The sequence below is a fragment of the Elaeis guineensis genome, chromosome 3 (genome assembly GCF_000442705.2).
Source record: "Elaeis guineensis isolate ETL-2024a chromosome 3, EG11, whole genome shotgun sequence".
NCBI lineage: Eukaryota > Viridiplantae > Streptophyta > Magnoliopsida > Arecales > Arecaceae > Elaeis > Elaeis guineensis.
The window spans coordinates 118,187,877-118,208,987 of NC_025995.2; the positions used below are offsets into that span (position 1 = coordinate 118,187,877).

The window sequence follows — 21,111 nt, forward strand, 5'->3', positions numbered from 1 at the left end:
TTTTCCACGGTCTATTGTGGAGTAGGCCATTAAAGCCATCGACCACACATTATTTCTACCATTACTATTCCTACTATTTCATTTTGAAACGCCATCTTCATATATGTCCGACAGTAATTGTAGAGTAAGTTAACGGCTAAATTACCTCAGTCGACAAACAGGAAGGATCCAACCCACAATCACCTCCCACATCAAGCAAGTGTGCAACTATTGGGGCATCACTCAATTTTTCGTTCTAAATCTCCACTACGAGTTCTCAAAGAAGCTCACCAGCTTAATTTTTTTAACCCAATTCTTGCTCCACCAAAACTCTTTTTATATTATGCATGTGCAGTCCTCAAATTTAGGAATCCCCTAAGCCGTCCAGTACACTAGTATTCAACTTGATAATTAAGTTCTCTCTAGTTAATATCTTAAAAACCAGTTGTACTTGTTTTCCTTTATAATTAAGTTAGAATAATAAGAATTAATAAAGTTTAGTTGTTGCTCTTTACTATTTTCCGAGAAAGGTGACACACTCACCACCATTAAGAATGGGGTATGTGGTTTTTGTTTGTGAAAAGCAACCGATGAGTGGTTCTTCCTTCCAAGGAAGCCCTTGCTCTTACCTCATGCCTTACCAAATAGGTAGTGCTCGCATTTGTGGGATATCTTTGCACGAACCAGGGCCTGGATTTGATGGATTGAGGCCTGAAAAGAGCTAGTGGGGCGGGGTTGTTTGAGCGTGGACGACACCCTTAATTCAGGGCAAGTGTTCCTTGGACCCAATGCCAATGTGTCTGTCTACAAGGACACTCCTTCTCTGACTCTGAGTGCCCTTGTCTTTAGAGGGAAGTAGGGCCCATTTGCCTATGGTGGTTTCAAAAGTACTCAGGCTCATTCTGCCTAAATAAATGATCTCCGGCTAGGAGTCAAAGATGAACACCGTGGCCACCAGATCGCCGCCCCCCAGTAGAGGGACTCAGGAGGTATTTTGAAGTTTGAAAAGGTCCGGGGAAAAGGAGTAGAAGGGACGGGATGACGGACCTGGATTTCAAATGTGATCTTCGTGTGAGATCCGAAGTTTGACAGGAAAACTGGGCATAAAATCTGTTTGACAGATTGAGAGGAGGAGAGGCAGAGTCGGCAAGAGGGGGGTGTTTGAAGTCTTTCCCCTGACAAAACAAGTGGGGTTTGTCATACGTGTGCCCCGGACCGGTTTGCTCTCCCCACTTTTTAGTCCGGTGTTCTCTCCCTTCACGGCAACAATACTGACCTTCGGTTGTTTGGGGGCCATCCGTACAGGATTTTAATCCAATCAACTACAGTAAATTCTTTCTTAATTCACTAAAAAAGTGCCAGAAGTTGATTTTTTTTTTCTCTCGAGTTCATGAGTTAATAGTTAATGATGGATGACATCTACTGACTAATAACTAATCAGTAGTTTGAAGTTCTATAAAGCTAGCGAGTGTCTTATAGTGGATACATAATGCATGCCACTGGTACACTATATACAAGTATTATTGAAAATATTTGTACACTACGTATGGCGTTGTTTTATATATATATATATATTTTAATCTAGCAGTTCAAATATAACAGAAACCTCGCACCGCTAAAATTACAATGAAGGGATGCGGCTTATATAGGAACGATCGATGTACTGGTGACACAGCTAATCCTTGATTTTTAAATAGATTAGGTTGTGTCGACCAGGTTCCAATCTCTTTCAAACTCTCCCTCCTCCATTGCATTTTTCAAACTCTCTTCTCGCCGGTGGTTTTGACTTGAAGTGGAACCTCCCTGTCCCATTACAATTAATATCAGATTGGCGACCAGATTGAGAGCACTGCTAAAGAATCTCCTTCCCTTTAGAATTTTGTAGCATCTAACTAGTTAGTGTTGGTCAGCAATTACGCCTAACAAGACCTATTATTATTTCTTTCCAGTTAGCCTAACAAAAGACTAAATTATAAGTCGATGGCAAACCATTTCTCTCCCCCTCCACGCCGCCAATATACGGATGCTAGTGGGTTCAGTCCAAGTCCAATTAAAAGGTAGTTAAACTCGAGTACTCTCAGGTTTGGAATTTAGTCTAAGCCCTAACATATTTATCTAATTGATATGGCGACCATTATGATATCAAAGGATCGAATGTTGTAGCTTAAAATCTCAGCTGGAAACCATTTTAAGTCAGGAGGAGTCTTACCAGAGGCAACGTTCCTGCCACCAATGGATAAAAGAGGGGATCGAAATACTAAATTTTTTCATATCATTGCATGCAACAGGAGAAGGTGAAATATGATATCTGAAATTGAGCATAATGGTCACCTTCTGAACACCCAAGAGACACCGAGCGGGACTTCCACGCCCACTACTCCCTCCTTGGCACTCCCATTAATAATCAAGCCAAAATTTTAAGGGACAAACTTTACCCCAATCAGACAACATTGCTCGATCTATCTCGATTGCCCATTCACTGAAGATGAAATACACAATACCTTATTCAGCCTATCCAAGGACAAACCCCGGGGCCTAAAGTCTTCCCCATTTCTTTCTACCAAAAATACTGGTCTGTCATCAAAAAGGATATTCTCCTCACATTCCTAGGATTTCAAGATTTATCCACAGATATTTCACCGCTTAACTACACAATAATTACTCTCATATACCAAAGAAAACAGCTGCAAGAACCGTTAATGACTACCGTCCGATTAGCGTGGAGCATGGGTTCATTAAAATCATCTCCAAAACACTTTCACTAAGATTGGGCAAGGTTTTAGATAGTCTGATCAATTCATCATAATCAGCCTTCATTAGAAATAGGTTAATCTTTGAAAGCTTCGTTGCTGCATCGGAAATTCTATCATACTGCAATAGAACGAGGACCAAGGGAGTGTTGTTTAAGATAGACTTTGCCAAGGCATTTGACAGCATACTCCTTGTTAAGCGAGGTTTTGGGCATCAGTGGACCACATGGATTTTGACTATTCTCCAAACGACGAGCTCAGCTCTAATTATTAATAGAAATACAAGCAAGTGGTTCCAAAATAGACGAGGGTTAAAACAAGAAAAACCTCTCTCGCCAATGCTCTTCATCCTAATCGCAGACATCCTCACTAATATTCTAAAACTTGCCGCCATTGAGGGGCTTCTCGCCGGATTGGACCTTGCGACATCACCGGACATCTCCAGCACCTTCAATTCGTAGATGATATCTTAATTTTTTGTCATCCCTCCAGAAATCACACCGCTGATCCTCTATTCTTTTGAGTTTTTATCTGGCCTAAAATCAACTTTTACAAGTCTCATATTATAGGCTTTAATACCTTAATGGGAGAAACTTTGAATTTTGCATAGATCCTTCGCTGCCAGATGGGTAAACTATCCATTCAATATCTTGGGATCCCATTTCATCATTCCTCCTGAAACATCAGCAACCGAAACTTCCTACTTAAAAAAATGGAGAAAAATTATCAGGATGGAAGAAGAATACCCCACAATAGCTGGTAGACTAACATTCATCAATTCTGTTCTTCGAGCTATACCTCTTTATTGGATGTTGGTCCTGAAGCACCAGCAGCTATCATTTATAGATTAACAAGACATGTAGAGACTTCCATTGGAAGGGCAATCAATCAGGAGGAAATGTCAAAATACTTGCTAGCTGGGACTCGGTATGCAGGCCAAAGAAACAGATGGTCTGGGCATCATCAATCTAACTCTCATGAACCAATCTCTGCTCATCAAGTGGCTGTGGAAACTCTTTAGGGACATTGATAAACCATGGTGCAAGTTAATTAGAAGAATCTACTATCATCATCGGCCTCCCTTTTCAGATACATCCAGCATTAGAAGAGTTGCTTCTCCATTCTGAAAAGATGTTTTTGGCACAAGTGAGTCTTTCAAGCAATGCACAACCGTGCGCATAGGTAATGGTCATACCACCTCGTTTTGGAATGAAACTTGGCTCATGGATAAACCCCTCAACACTCAATTCCCTAACCTTTTCCTCCTAACTAATCACCCCTCTATAAGTATTGCAGAGTTCATGCAGAGAAGGATTTATCAAGATAACTTCAGATTCCCACTAACCAGTGCAGCAAGAAACGAGTTCCTCTGGCTGCTTACAGTTCTATCTCGAGTGGAGCTCTCCCCTGTTGATGACGTGCATATATGGAAATGGAACACATCTGGTATCTTCTCCGTCAAATATTGCTACGCTTTTCTTGCTCATGGTGGTATGCTATCTGTCATTGGTCTCTCGATATGGAAGCTTCTCATTTCTGAGAAAGTCAAATTGTTTAACTGGTTATGTTTTTATGAAAAAATTTTAACGGCTGAAATCCTAGAAAGGAAAGGTGTTCAAGGTCCTGACTCATGTCCCTTGTGTTATCGGGAGGCTGAAACAAAAGACCACTTGATGTTGAACTGTGTATACTATAAAACAGTTTGGAATCTCATCCTTCAAAACCTTTTCTTCTCTCAACCGCCGCCATCTTATCTACTAATCTGGAGCAGCTGGGCTGTCAATCAGTCATCCAAAGAAGACACAAAATCTCTTATGAACCTTGCTTTTGTGGTTTGCTGGTGTCCGTGGAAAGAACGTAACAATAGACTATTTAACTTCATAGCCAAGACGGCATCAAAAACCGCAGAGATGATTGATCTGCTTTTCTTTGATTGGACGTCCAAACAAAACAAAAAGAGCCTGACTACAATAGCGGCCAGATTACCCCATCCCACAACATCTCGGTCAGCCTAATTCGCTCAACATGAAAGCTGTAAGTTGGGGCAAATTGAAACCCAACTCTCCCATCACATATGCTTTCAAGGACGCAATGTTCCAACCCACGTGCCACGCAACCCATGCAACTCGCCTTCCAAAGGAACACTTGACATGAAACTACCCTTCCTACCTGACACTCCTCTGTGACCAGCGCCTTTCAAACATCAATGTAAAAGCTAGTTCGTACAACTTTTGGTCCGCCATACAATGGCATACACCCTCAATCCTTTCCCATCCTACATGTCATTCATCAATCCTTTCCCATTCTATTTGTCATTCATGAATCTACCAAAGAACCAGCCTTGTACTTCTACTCGACTTCTAATAAATTTTATGTGGAGAACAGCTTACTCCCTTCATTTATCTCAAAAAAAAAAAAATATGACGGCCTTCATGAGGTTATTTGAACTATTGCTTAGATCCATTTGGATCTTCATAATAGGCTTCAATCTCACTGGACTTATCTGTGGATGGTGTCGTTCAAAGAATGGGTCAAAAATTGTGACTCAGACTCATCCAAGATTGCTATTTTGATCGGTTTCGAATCTGATAGAAGTCTATTGGATAATTTGAATCCCTTGCAAACAAATATGTCTGCATAAGTCAAATTTTATGTTAGCTTTTCTAGAAATTGGTTTTACATGAACTTTCTAGGCCAATTAAGTATAGATTTTTATTTTGAAAAATCTATTTTTAAAGAAAACTAGCAAAATTAATTCTTTCAATTTGTACCTTTCTTTGTTCTTTATTGCTCCTCAAAGAAAAGGGGAAAAAAAAGACAAACCAAGAAAATGCCTCTTTTAAGCAAAAACATTTTTTCTACGCAAGAAGGAAAAAAACACTTCTTGCTGTTATTCACAGTCCTGCCCAGAACATGTATAGTCCTTTTAATTGTACCAAGCAAAAAAATATGCATAGTCCTTTTGAGCTGCCATAGACGAGATATTGGAGAAAGCCAAGGGTCGTGTCTTGTGAATTTGGCATACCATCATCACCAACCACACGGAACCAGAGGATTTCACTATATATCATGCTTATCCACTAAACTCCAAGTCCATAAATTAATTCTAATCTAGCAGCACATGTTGCATAACATCTATAAATTCTTTGACAATTTCTTCACCGCATGTAAACAAATTACTACACCCATTTCTCAAGCATATTAATTCTTTCAGCAATATCTGCAAGTTACAAACGGTCTAGAAAACATTTTCTTCAAAGATCTACATGAACAGAACAGAAAGTACAATAAATATATCTGATGAATGCTGACAACGCGACAATGTTCGGTTTTTCACGGTTCCTTTTAATTCTTTTTACGTAGCATGTTCACGAAATGGCTTCAGTGGAGGAAAAGCTAGAAATCACGGGCCAGATGACTACCAAATTTGTCGATATGGCGAGGACTTAATCATGCTACCAACCCAATTGTGCACCATAGCAACCTCTGATTGCCACATCAATCTGATGAACCGGGGGTGACCTAAAGCAACATTCTTCTAGATAAACTTCTGGTCGGGGACACCATCAGTTACCAATTACATATACAGTCCCAACCAATCTATTGATATTTGCTCCGACTTGAAAAAAAGACCATACGAGGGTGTGAAGCTAGTATCGCCATTCAGCCAGCAAAACCATCACTTAACAAAAATTTGATCGCCAGGTAAGAGAACCGACCTTCAATCAGATAACAGCAAGCACTAACCAATCATCAATAGTAAATTGAATTACATATATGTAGATATAGCCACTAACACCAACCTCATTACTGATAGAGCACTGTGGATCTAATGTCAATCAGATATACGCTTGGGAAGATTAGATTGTGACCTTATTTGCGGTATCAAGTAGCTAATAAAGAAGAATTTCCGATATCCGTACCTCTCCAATGCCCATCAACATCCAATAAGTATGAGGGATTTACAAGTTATACTCAACCTCAGCACCTAATCTCCCAAGTTGAACTACCCTACGTTGGGTAGGGACTGGGAGGGATGATGATGGATCCGTGATTCCCTGCTGGTCCACCGTCTGACTCGACATTAGCTAAAGACAGAACGATCCACGTGTTGGTCGACCCCACGGATGGCTTTGTGCAACCATTGGATCTGCGGTTCATAATTCTTCTACCTAAAGGTCTCGTATATGAACGGACGGGATATGTTTGGATGACTAAACCAGTGGCAGATCAGGCTCCCGTATAGAAAGGTCTATGCGCGTTCTCAGGAAGATAGGGGCGCAACAGGTCACAGCAGTCCGATCTCCGATCTGGACTTCCAAAGTGAGCCCACACGTGGCGGAGACCTTATGCGATATCTACGAGGCCGCGTGCATAGCTTTCACACGAGCGCTTGGAATAAAAAGAGGAATCACAAAACAGTGGCAGGAAAGGAAAAAGGAAAGCTTGTCGGTTGTGGGACGGTGGAGCTCCGTGGACCGGATTTGCAAATCGAGATCACACGTCATGCTGGCCCAGGATTGAGAGTATTGCCCGGGTCAGCTTTATCAGCATACAATTTTATGACTTCCACGTTCTCTAATATTACGTAAAATACCTCATAAAAAGATAATGATAATATGATAGGTTTATTGGCATATGATGACCAAACTAAAAAATACGTTACATATAAATCACTAAGTACTTGTTTGGATGGTATCAACACTTGGCGCAAGGTGGGGATTAGCCACTTCTAACCTCTCTCCCCACCCCCTCCTCTCTCTCTCTGTGAATCACATATACCAAGCATTAAAATTTTTATAGTTAGTCAAAGTTTCTATAAAATTATTAAAAGTGTTGATATTTCAAAATGAAACAAAGAATTTTTAGATGCACTGGATGATAAGCTAAAGGTAAATTAGTTGTTGTCTGGACTTGAGCCCTAAGTTTAATCCTCGACTAGCGTAATGCAAATGAGCTTGGATGATCGAGAAAAATGTGTCAAATCACTAACTTCAGCTGGCCCAAGTTGGTTTACCATTTGATAATGTTAGTTCAATAATACGATTCTCTTTGCTCGTCCAGACAAGATGAGAATAATAGGAAATTTCCATTAGGACTGTCATACATGCTTCAAAATATCTTAAAAGTCACTCCTGCAGCCACTCCCCGTGTGCTTCCAATTCTTTTTTGTTCTTTTTTTTTTTCCTTTAAGAGACTCACTTTTCCCAACTGAAATGCAAATCTGCTTCCTCACCCATCCCTGCTTGGATCAGGAAAAGCTATGGAAATAAAAGTTTTACTAGAGGAATGTTTCTTTTAGAGCATTTACTTGTATGCAGAAAATTAAAGAAATTGAACAAAAAAAAAAGAAGAAGCATCATAGCAATCAGACATTTTTAATTATTTTATGTAGTGATCTAAATAGAAAGAAACAAATTATTCTATTCTTCTATATCAAGAGACTCTGCTTTTCATGCTGCTTCTATTTCCCTTGCTTTCTCCATCTGTCCATTCTTCCCCACCATTCAGACTCTCTTTTCTATTCTCATCTTGCAATCAAAGACCAGGTGTTCTACAATTATCTCTATGTTCAATAGGAGGGGGAAGAAAAGAGAATGGGACAATGATAGCCAAGCAATTAGCTAATATATGCTCAATCATGAGCGGTTATGGGTCCATCAATCCTTTTATATCTCCCTCATATAGGAGCCATGTTTTGCTCCTTGTTTTTGGGAAACGTCATTGCAAATAATGGGCACCGTTTATGTCCCATCCAAAGTGAAAAGTGAGTTTCCGCTTGGAGTTCACTTCCAATCCATGTTAGATATTGAAATTCATGTGCAACTTTATGATAATGTTTCCAATGCATTGTAGAGCACTTCATGCAGGCAGGTCTCAAGCAGAAACTCAAATCTGCTTTAGAGCACGCTAAACCGAACCTGCAAAGACAAGCTGGTAGTTTTACTTTTACCTTTCTAATGAAGATATATGATGCTGGTTATCCTACAGTATCAAGACTAACTTTATAACATATTGGTGCAGAAGAGATCCTTAAGAAGGTTCATTTAAAGTGCTATATATGTTACGAGATTAATAATGGACTGAAAGTCGACCGGCAGATTTGGACTGGACCATGATGGGCCTCTGGTGGAGACATATGAAGCCCACTTGGGTTCCAAAATAATATAGTCATAACATTGCGACAAGATTAATGAACAAAGAAGAAATTCATACAACAGTTTTTCATCAACTATAACAATGTTTTCTTATAAAACAAAGAAACCTATTTTAAACATAAATAAAGAATTTGAACTTGTTGTAAATTGATGCAGGGTTTGTTATAAGTCTCATCTGTAAGCCCTGTTGTTCTGTGAATAAAACGAGGGGTTCCCGGCCTGCAGGATGATGAACCTAAACTTTCACTTCACTTTGAAAAATTTTCGTAATCAAGTGCAAACTAGGGAGCAGCAAGACCTTAAGGTCCAAATGTATTTGGTTCACAGATTTCGCAAGAACAGGATGGTAAGAAATTAAAGAAAACAAATTAAAGAAGCTTTACTTGATTGCTTTTAATATCACTTTGGAAGCAATGCTAGTGCAAACATCCGGAATTAGTTTGTGAGGAAACAAGGAAAATCCAAGCTGCTGGTTTTGTAAAATGTACAATCAGGTTTCATGGTTATAATTGATTTGATTATTTGGATCTCTAAACTAAACAACCCTAAGAAAGTCTGCCCATGGTACATTTGTTACATATATTGGTATAGTAGAAGCAAGAATTTGAAGGTCTATTTGTCAACAATGTTCCAAAATCTAAAAATTCCATTTGGTTTGACTTTTGATCGCTTGACAGTTTTTTTAATCAAATCTTCAATATATAGACTTGACAATGAATCAGTAAACAAATTTATGCATCATTGTTTTAACACTCAAGACAAATACTTTAAAAGACTGCTCCTCTTGTTCTGAATCGTGTCCTTATGAATACGATAGACTATATTCACTTGAACCGATAGTCAAGTTCTGCATATCCGGAGCAGTGGTCCAGCCTAATCAAATTACTATCAGGTTCAGTCAACTGAGTTACAACTCGACAAAAAATATCCAAAAGAATTTTATCTGGCATTTGATCTGAATGCATGAGCAAACAAGAGCCTAAGCAGGCCCAATTTAAGAGAGGCAAACAAACGGTAATCAGGATCATCTATGTTATTCTAGTTGCAGCCTCTCATTGCCACTTGGTTTCCTCGTTAAAACAATAGCTTTCTTTACGATCATAGTCTGGAACTTTTTCAGAGTCCTCAACTAAAATTAACCTACTCATAGAACACAAAAGGAACACAACATGGCGGGGACCCATTCAAAATGTTTACAGAAGAGAGAGAGGCTTAACTCGCTTCGAGGCGGTTCCACTCTCCAGATCGTGGAGAGAGAGAACTCGATAAGGGAGAGATCCCTCACGCGTCAGAACATATCAGGGCGCGAACTTCTTTTAATTCCGGAAATGCAGAAAAAATCTCCTCCTAATCACACCCACATCCCCACCCACTTACCACCCTGATGATGAAAAACTAACACTCTCCGCTCTTGCGAGTGTCATCGTGTGTTCCATGTAACACTCACTCTTTGATTCCACCTTAACTTGAAGGACCACTTAAAAAGCCCACGTTCCCCATGACGTCCTAACCGCCATTTCCCAACCGTTTCTTCTCCCCATCATCCCATGATCCAATTTCAAATCACAAACCCATAAAACTATATATGCAGAACCAAACAAAGCTAATTCCAGGAAGAAACGAACTTGAATAGACAGAGGAAGTAGAAATACCTGAGAGTAAAAGAAGAGATTGGGATGAAATGGACGAGGCGGCGGGAGCAGATGAAGACGAAGAAGAAGAAGCAGCATTTGTTCTCCTCGTCCAGGTCCTCGACGAGCTTTTCCTTGACCCGGGCCCTTCCTCTCTCCTTGATGTCCAAGCTAAGGCGCCTCACCTCCAAACTTGATTCCCGCTCACACAATCCCAAGCGAAGCACCCCACTCGAACCCATCTCCCATTCCTCCCCTGCCTCCTCTTCCACCGCCGGCGCCACTCCCAGACCATATCGCCACTGTTCCGCCGCCCACCGTCTCCCCTCCTCGCCCGTCCAGGACGTCCTGCGCCGGATCGCCGCCCGTTTCCCGCCATCCGTGGATGATGAGAGACTTCTTGTTCGATCCAGAGCGAGTCGCCCGACTCGGCCCAATTCGTTGACTGACCTCGAACTGAGGCCGATTCGTTGTCGTAGATCGGACTTCCGATTCGCCGGGAGTTCCCCAGAAACGCAGCGGCCTTTTGAGATCCCCACGGAGAAAGAGCGGTCTGGGGACGATCGCAAGCTCCGGCGACGGAATCAGCGTTGGGAAAAACCGATCAATGGATCGGAGACGCCTCCAAGGAGACCTTCGGGGAATCGCAAGTTAAAAAGACTGGTGAAAGAGGAAAGAGAGGTAAGTCCATCTCCGACAACAAGATCCACGCCTCCTCGTCTTCCGAAACCCATCACGACCAACGGAATCGATCCTCCTCAAAGATTAATACATTGTCCAGATTCGGCGCAGAAATCCATCGCTGGAAAGATTCGCCGCAGAGCAAGAGTTAGGGTTTACTCCCCTCGGACGGAGAAGGCGTCGGCGGCGAGGGTGAGAGGGAAAGACGAGGAGAAGGGGAGGAGGCAGTTGGAGAGCTTCGCGGTGTTGAAGTGCTCGCGAGATCCGCAGAGGGATTTCAGGGAGTCGATGATGGAGATGATCGCGGAGAAGGGGATGCGGCAGGCGGAGGAGCTGGAAGGGCTGCTGGCCTGCTACCTGTGCCTCAACTCGGACGAGCACCACGACGTCATCGTCGAGGTGTTCCGCCAGGTCTGGCTCGACTTGACTCGGGAGCGCTTCAGGTCCGAGTCCGAGTCGGAGCGGGGAGACGATTGTTCCCCTGCGCCTGATTCTTGAGCGAGATGACTAACGGATCGTCCACATGGTGTCGCTCTGATCACATTGTATGGTTTCATTTGTCGTGTGATTTTGATCAATTATGCCAAGTTTTAACACTCGGCGTGTGCAAAGGACATCCTAATATGTTCCACAAGCTCCAATCTACAGATTTTCCAGGCTATTGGTTTAGAATTTGTTCCGAAGTCTGAATCCAAAAACTTATAGAATTCATGGGTTGTGCCAAGATAAATAGCTAAATGAGGCTGATTTAGACTTATATCTATAAAAATCTGAGGAACCATCGTTGTTGGCCCTTTGGAATCCTATATTTAGATTGGTCTACTCCAAAAATATTTTAGATTTGTGTAAGTATAACTTAATCTAGTCTGGTTTGAATGGTTGTATTGTCCCAACTCATAATTTCTTATGTAATTTTAGATCCAACCATCCAAACATATTCTTATTAAGACATTCATCCATTAATTATAATGACTTGTGCAACAAAATAGGTATGTTTACATTCAATGATTAATTGATCAAGTTGACCAATTATTGTAAATGATTAAAAATATAAAGATCAAAATTTAATTAAATATTTATACATGACACTTGAAGGAACAATATTTGACCACTTGTTATTCATATAAGAGGTCATATTTCTCTATCTCTTGGAATTTTAATTATAAACAGATTTGTTTCCTTTAATTGGGTGTATCTATTTGATGTATCTGATCAATTTGGCACGCTGGTAAACTCAATTAATGGTTTTGTGCTTTTAAGGAAACAAATAAAAGTTAGTCTCATTTTGTTTTGTTGAAATTGAGAAACATATTAAGAGATAGTCATTGGAAATTGCATGAATACCTAATTGTCATGTGCAACCCAAATCCTGCTACATTACACTTGACTTTGTATCAATTTGATGAATTTTACAAAATCACATTAATGTTTTGTTCAATTGGACAATGACATTAATCACACTATATTGCTACCATAGAAATCCTAATACAGTCCTTCATGGCATTACCATGGTGCTAGCTTGGCCAAATATGAGTATACATTATCCAAATGAGGGAAATTCTTTGTACACCGCCTGCGGTGTAGAAAATCCGACGTGGAGTGCACCGATTCATCCTATTGGACTACATAGTCATCGCTTTTCAATACGCATTTAATGCTTATTTAATGTCCATAGTTCTACTTTTTCGTTTGAAATTTTGAATGATGACAATGCTCCTTCCTTTTCGAAAAAATTATGACATCCTGTGCAGATATTATGATATCCTGAATTGAAATTATGACTTTCTACATAGGTTGTCATAATTTTTTCATAGGATATCATAAAGAGGGAAGAATATTTTCATCATTGAAAAATTACTAGCCATAATATTTATGCAGGATGTTATAATTTTTTTAGAAAGAAAGAGATATTTTCATCATTTAAAATTTCAAACGAAAAAATAGAACTGCAGACATTAAATGTACGTTAGAAAATGATGGCTATGTAGTCAAATAGGACGAAGCGGTGCGCTCCACGTTAGATTTTCTACACCACAGGCAATATACAAAGAATTTCTCATTCAAATAAATATTAGCAGCATCTCATGAATTTTCTCTTATTTCATTGGTCATTCGTGATGGTGCTGTGTTCTACCTATATATAGTCTTTTTTTTTCTTTTATTTTCAAGAAAAGGCATTACATTCTATTTCATGAAAGAAATTTAAATGATAATGATATAAATAAGTAATAGCATACCTCAGGTATATTTATTTGTTCAAAATTATTTGTGACTATCTACCCCATGAACTAGAGCTAAGTTAACCTATTATTGAGTAGGTTGTATTTTCACATCTACACCTGTCGTTGCTGGTGTCCGATCTGTCATATAAGTCGGTCGCTCCAAGTTGGATGAACATCACCACCAAATCGATCAAGATGGGATGGCTAAATCTGCAAGTCAAATTCTTTATGGTAGTGTTTGGATATCCTTTTCTTATTTCTGGAATAGGAATACAAATTCTCAAAGAATAGCTATTCATCCTTGTTATTCCAAATTTTTATTTGGTTGAAAATCTACTATTCATCGAGAATAAGATGCAATTAATACAGTATTATTCCATATGCCTAGAATAAGATATAATTAATATTAGTTATTCCATGGTTTATCATGGAATAGCTAAATCAGAGTAGATGGGAATAAAGGAGGGTTGACTGGAATTGCTAAACCAGGGTGGCTCATCATGCCTTTTTCATCTGTTTGGAAAAATAAGATGAAATAAGCCCTTGTTCCATTTAGAATTGGGACATCCAAATACTACCATGGAATTATTTCCAATGAAAGGCATCCCCCGAGCATGCTCTCAAGCCTCTTTATCTCCCTTCTTTCTGCTATTCTTTGATTAATGACTATATTTGGTTGGAGCGAGTTGACATCTGATGGATCTGGATCTAGAGTGTATCCTGAGCATGGAATGGTAGCAATCCGTCGCATAACTGTAACCGAAAATCTTGATTTGATGTGATGATAAAAACACTTCAGTTGGGGAAGCACCGAGGTAAAGTAGATTGGTGACTGTCGAAGGCAGTAAATAGTCATACCCGAGGCAACCCTACACTCTGTATCAACACCCATGGCTCGAAATGGTTAGCAAGGCCAGAAAGCATTTTAGGATGAGCTGGCGGTGTTATGTTTGATGAGTTTGGCCAAGTGCTGTCCATGCTCAACACTCAACACTTAATCCACTGATTAATAAATGTGTAATATAACAAGTAAATACTTTAGATCATCTTTGATTCAAGATTTAGGCTATGTTTGGATGGTTGGACCTAAAATTCTATAGAATTCATGACCTAACATAAAAATAATAGACTATAAGCAGGTCAGGCTATTTGATTATAAGTATCCAGAGCCACTTTTTAAATGGGCTGGTCCAGATCTCATAGGAAGAAAAAAATGATCTCAGCCTGTCATTTTTTTGTCCCTATGGATCCGGATCAACTCACTCAAAAATGATCCTAGATATTTATAAATATAGGGCCTAACCTATTTATAATCTAATTTTTTTTATGATTGGACTATGAATCTCATAGGATTTTGGATCCAACCATCCAAATAGACCCTTAATCGGAGAAAGAACCTTTCAATAGCAGTCTTGTGACCATCTGTATATTGCATGCAACCATGATTAAGAAAGTGCCATATAATATATCCAATACAGACAGTATTATATTGTATGAAGTGTTGCTGTCCCTCACCGACTCAACCCTGAAATAAAGATTTCTCTTTGATTACATATTCAAAGATTTTTGCAAGTTTCGAAAACCTAAGCCAGGAGTAGTTCCCCATTGATCTCCTACGATGCCTCGACAAATTCTATATGAAGCCAATTAACCTGCATGATCGATAATTGACAGTATTTTTTATGTATTTGGATAGGATCATTAGAGGATGGATGGCATCCATCTATTATTTGGTTCAACAAGTTACAGAAAAAATGAATGAAAAAAAAGAAATTGTCCATCTATCCTGACCTATCAATTTGTATCCTCCCAAATTGAGAGGATGCAAGGATGGATGGATGGAGCATTGATGGATAGATTTTTGTATTGATAAAATTACCTCTCTTATTTTTTTAGATAAAGCTATAATATTTCTTCACTTTTTATTTATATTATATATATATATATATATACTATTAATTATATATTATTAAATTTTATTATTAATTATTTTAATTTCAGTACATAATTTTAAAATTATAATTAAATAATTAAAATTATTTATTATTTCTCTATTTTTATTTACTAATTTTTGGTCAACTATTCGTATAATATTATTTAACTATTTAAATTAAATTATAAATTAATATTTATATAATTAATATATATAATTAATTTATTAAATTATTTATTAAATTAAATTAAAATTAAATATTTATATAATTTTAATATAATTATAGATTATAATTTTATTTATATATTGTCTATTTTTTTCATATAAATAAATATTATAAATTAATTATAATAATATTTTGCTCAAAGAATATCTTATAAAAATATCATATAAATATATTTATCTTCCCTTTTATTCTTATACTAAATAGAGAAAAAAATTATTTTCATCTATCATCCTTTCACCAAATATATGAAAAGATGGATGGATTTTATCTATCCTCTCTATCATCCATCCATTCTTCTTTTAATCATCCATCCATTCTCTTTTAATTTATTTTTCATACTAAACAGAAGGTTTAAATCCAATCCTTGCCGGCAACGTAGAAGACATTTGGATCGACTGTTCTAGTTGGACCTTAAGAAAAGGAAATTTATTTGTACCATAAGAGAAAAGAAAATTTGTTATGGGAACCACTCTTCATGTCAGGAATAACACACGTTTCAAAGGGTCCAGTGTTTGAACCGGCTGAACCAGTTCAAATTTGTTGATCATTCTTTTTATTTCAAGTCCCGAAACTGAATGAGGTGGGTCCTACAGATAAGTCCAAATCAAACCGGCCGCCAGCGACCGGCTCCAATCCGAGGATGGTTGCGTTCTTCCCAGCCCTCCGCTCCAGTAATCTCCACGGCTCTCTCCACCACCACGGAGCCACTTCTCCCTAACTCCTACGACTTCCTCTCCTCAATCATTCCCAATCTTCTTCCCCACCAGTCTTCCCTCCAAGAACACTCTCCTCTCTCACCGTCCAAGAAATTGCCTCAGATTCCCCCAACCTCTACTCCAATCCCCAGACCGCTGAATCCAAGGACCTTGAAAGCCCTCCGTGGTTGCAGGGGTCAAGAAGCCTCCACCATTACCTGACGGCATCGGTAAATATAAGGAGTTCTAGGTATCGGCCGATGGAATAGAAGGAATTCCCGAATCTCTCCCCTGCCCTGAGGTGCTATCTCTCATGAGTCGCTTGCGAGAGGAGGGTTACCTAGAGGACGCAAATTTCTCTCGAGACGTTCCGACGGATCCCAAAGAAATCCCTGCTACCTTATCGTGTCGCCATTTCTTGAAACCGGCCTTGGAAAAAGTCGGCCAAGAACATCAAGAAATCGCAAAGTGAGCAATCTTTATGGTGTATTCTTTCTTTGAGTAGTTTGTTTATTTCCCGAGCGTTTCAATTTCCCGAATCAACCAGTATGACTCAAGGGAGGAGGCTTTTTCTGCAAAGATGTAGGAGAAACCTAGAGTTCTTTACCACTTAGATGTTTGTTGAATGTTGCTAGAACTTCTCTAGATATTTCTGGTATATATCTTGTATCGGCAATCTTTTAACTTGTTAGATGGATAACAAGCGGCATCTTTGTCCACATCCCAGCTTTGTAAGCAGGGGAGTGGTTCTTGTGCATGTAAACTGAACCCCCTAGAGTTTGAGGATTGGGTTCAGGATACCAGGAAGTGGCTATAACTTCTCTCTCGTTCTCTCACTTTCCTACTTGCCTAAGTTCCAATGGTTGGGTTCCAACCTGCGAAAGGAGTGGTACTAGCCTAACTAAGATATAACTAGAGGGGGGGTGGGGGGTGGGGTTGAGGCTGATTCGGCTATATGGAGGTAGTCTTGGTGTCTCATGGACTTCTGATAATGTGAAAATCATAAGCCCGTGATATGTGCAGTGACATAAACTACATGGTCTAGATTAGACAAAGTTAGAAAATTTAGTACTATGAAGGATAAGAACGTATTCTTTGCTGCTTACTTCAGGGAGCAATAAAAAAGATAATATTTCAGCCAGGTCTAAAGCAGTGGAAAGAACATGTTATAGAGAACCTTGGAATGCATTTTTATGATACATATTGGTTTATTATTTTTAAGAAATACCAAAATTGCCATTGCTATTTTGTGTTCCCTTTCAGTTTTACTTTTTGTTGGGCTTGGAGTTGATTCAAAGAGGATGAGCTCACATGTTCGGCTTTTCCATTTCATTATAATGTAAATATTACTTGGAAATGCTATGTAGACATAATCTGTGTTTTTGACCTTTATCTTCTTGTTGCCTTGTTGCCTTCTAGGACATGTGAAATCTTGAGTCTCATAAGAACCTGTAAACAAAAGCATATCGGGTATCATAGATTTCCTAGAAATCTATAATGGGATTAGTTTTGACATTTCTGAGGATATAATGATACTTAAATTTCTAACCAATTAAACGTTGAGAATGATGTGGATATGTCTATAAATATTTCAGGAAATTGATTCTGTGCGTAATTTCAGTTTCATAGCTTAGTTGCACCAACACTGATGAGCTGTTATTTTGGTTGTTTAAATGACCTTCATCCTGAATGCCTCCCATCACTTTTCTTACTTATTCTCCTTGAATCTCTATGTTGATGCATCAATCTTGAAAATAAAATGCATTATTCTAGCAATTTAGATTCTGATATACTTCCACCTTGTTTTCTTTTTTTTTTTTCTTTCAGTAACATGTCAACAAATGCATGTCACTTAATTTGTTTCTTGGAAGGTGATTCAATTGCATATGGTTGTCAAATGTCAAGATGTTCCGATCATGTCATTTTAGGCATGCAAACTCTTTCACTTAATGGCTTTGTAGAAAGCTATGAACTTTGCTTTCATAAGCTTGAAGTGTGATTCTTGTACAAGATGTTGTTGTTGCAGCATCAGTTTGTGAAATTTTCACATCTTGCCATAACTAGCAGATTTGAGAACACTATGTTCCCTTTATTCTCTGGTGCAAAATTAGTGGGGTATAGACCTCTTGATGGTTTTCATCGAACCTTGATGCTAATCTGGTGAATGGGCATGTGTATATAAGTTCAGATCCATTGGGCAAACTTGGGTCAGCGCCCCCCCACCCCCCGTTGCTACTTGCTACTTTTTAAGAAAATATCTAATGCCTTCTTGGGCTTGTAACATGGCAAGTTCACGCTACTCAAAATAAGCATCCATGAAGGCATGTTGTTGTGACCTGCTTAATTGGGCTGCCTAAGATTGGCTGCCACTTGTGACGCTTATTATGGCTAGGTGTCCTTCATACTTTATAACCTGTCTCAACACACTAGAAATAATCATAATTTACTTTTGAACCACTAGAAAGGAGGTTTACAGATGAAGCTTCATTTATCTTGAGGTAGCTCGCTGAATTGTTAATACATGCTATAGGAATACGAAGTGACTTGAAAAGTTGGTGCTGATATGAGTGATAATAACTATTTTTTGCCACCCTTCTGTTTTCTTCTGTCTTTTCCATGAAGCATGTATCAGTGAATTGATTGAATCTAGTTGAGTCAAAAGGTTTTCACAGTAGTTTGTTCATATAGTTTGTTGCAGTCCATCTTCGGTGAGATGGTCGGCGGTGAGCCGAGTTGTTGCGCCTGAGTGCTGAACAGTAGGAAACCTGCAAAACGAAGTTCTCTTACCGGAAGTTGTCCGGCGGGAGACTCTCCGATGCTTAAGTTAGCCGGAGAAAGAGAATAGTCGAGAGCCAAAAGTGAGAGCCTGAAAGCTTATAATTAACATCCCTTATCTGGTCCTCGTAACTTTTCGCTTTTTATAGCACGAGGAAAGCCGTTACTGTATAACTCCCGTCCCTCTTTCGTCCCTGAATACTCGAGACGTGAGAGTTATGGCACTTATCGGGCGGTTACCTCATTAACTGCTATTAAAATCGAGTAATGGGCCGCTCGTGGGCAGCTAATGCGCTCCACGTTCGCAAGTAGTTAATATTCGTGCCGGATAATCGTCGTTTGATCCCGGATTTGTGGAATTTAAATAGTTGGCATGGCGCCGAGGAAGTCGTCGGTCAAATACCGACTATATGTCGAACCATCGTCGGCTAGTTGTCAAATATGTGTCGGACCAAGTCGGTAGAATGCCGACTTGGTCAAGGCCCGTCGATATAAGTTAGCTTGATCTATAATATGGTATGCCTAGTTGGTTCGGAGACGAGGAAGCGCGCACTCAGTTGGTAGAGAAGCGAGGAGGAGAGATAGTCGGCTAGGCGACAAGGATCTACCCCAACACAGTTCATTTGATTGTCTTGGTTACATTCAAGCTCATAGCTTCTAGGGATCATTGCTAAAACTCATATTTTAGTGTATCCTTGAGGACTTGTTTCTTACCGGCACTCAAGAGCTGAGAGGCCTGTGGTAGTTAGCAGGTGTGCATTCTAGTGTTTGTAGTAGACCCTTTTTTGATGGTTTGAATAGTTACGATAAACTCTTTTGATTGTGCTGCTCAAGCAACAACTTTGTTTGCAGGTGCCTTGCTATATGTACTGTAGTATGCAATCCTTTGTTATCCAAATCTTAAAGCTCATACTACGCATATTGAGTTACTGAAAGGGCACGGTATTTTTGAATCAGTCTTGAATTTACCATGACTTTATCTCAAATTACCAATTCAGGTATTTGACTTGGCACAGACCATCATTTTCCTCTCCACATTATTAGTTTATGGGACTGGCTTAATATATTAGCTAATGGATTCACCTTCATTGACGTCTTCAGTTCAAAGAGTGCATCAAGCAAGATTTCTTCTTGCTGTGGAATGAGAAGGGTTCTTTTCTATTCGTCATCTGACCACAAATTTGTGCTCTGCACGTGTCCACTTTAATGCTCAATTATGTCTTCTCCATTCCAATATTTCTTTGCCTCTGGTGTTTAAATCAATTACTCCTATGACGATCATAGATATGTTTTCTCATATAGGTGCTCAAATGTAAGTTCTGTGAATATTGAATAGGTTTTTAATGCTGTGTTGTGAATTGTTATTGTGGGTACAAGAAAACCTTTTTGTACCCGTGCTACTTGGTTCAGATTCTACTACTATTTTATTGCTTTTCATTACCTTGAAATAGTTATTTTAGATATGCATCCCTTATATTTGCTGATAGTTCATCATTGGCTGAAACTTTTGGTGGTTGATTGTGTACAATAGACAACAAGATAGAGGATGCTTGCTGCTTGATATAGAACCTGATTTTAACCTTGTTTTAGTTCTCACATGTGTAAAATCTTAATTTTGAATATCTGAATAGCAGGTGACTGTCTAGAAGTGACCCAACAAAGGTTGCTCATTTTTGTTGTCCGTCCATAGAACAGTTTTGCAACTAAAAGATTGCGCTTCTTCAGCATTCCAGAGCATGTCCTAAGTGGTTTCATAGTGTTCTTGGTGCAAACTAAACTAGTTAAATACTATTTTAAACTGGAAGATTATTCTCTTTTTTCAAATCCTTCCAGATATGTCAAGGATGTAAGCTTAGAAGCTCATGCAAATATCTGAACCAAAGAGTACGCAGAGAGGAAAAGATCATTCTTGCTTATATGATTAGAATTCCTGCTTCAGTCGCATTGCATTCTGTTCCTCATCAACTATTCATTCCCAATGACCTAAAATTTTCTGTTGGCAAATTGCTGACGAAAGTAGTCAATCTTAGTTGAACACTACAGTCGCTATGTTTTTGGAGT

General features: G+C 39.1%; 1 protein-coding gene and 1 pseudogene across 1 annotated transcript; both read left to right on the forward strand.

The window, feature by feature from the left end:
- The first annotated feature begins 8,658 nt into the window (after positions 1 to 8,658).
- On the forward strand, positions 8,659 to 11,896 carry LOC105041468 (uncharacterized). Its single transcript, XM_010918439.4, has one exon. The coding sequence runs from the start codon at positions 10,564 to 10,566 to the stop codon at positions 11,695 to 11,697; it is 1,134 nt and encodes a 377-aa protein (XP_010916741.2). The 5' UTR covers positions 8,659 to 10,563; the 3' UTR covers positions 11,698 to 11,896.
- A 4,324-nt stretch (positions 11,897 to 16,220) lies between these two features.
- On the forward strand, positions 16,221 to 20,875 carry LOC114913974 (uncharacterized; annotated as a pseudogene).
- The last annotated feature ends 236 nt before the right edge of the window (positions 20,876 to 21,111 follow it).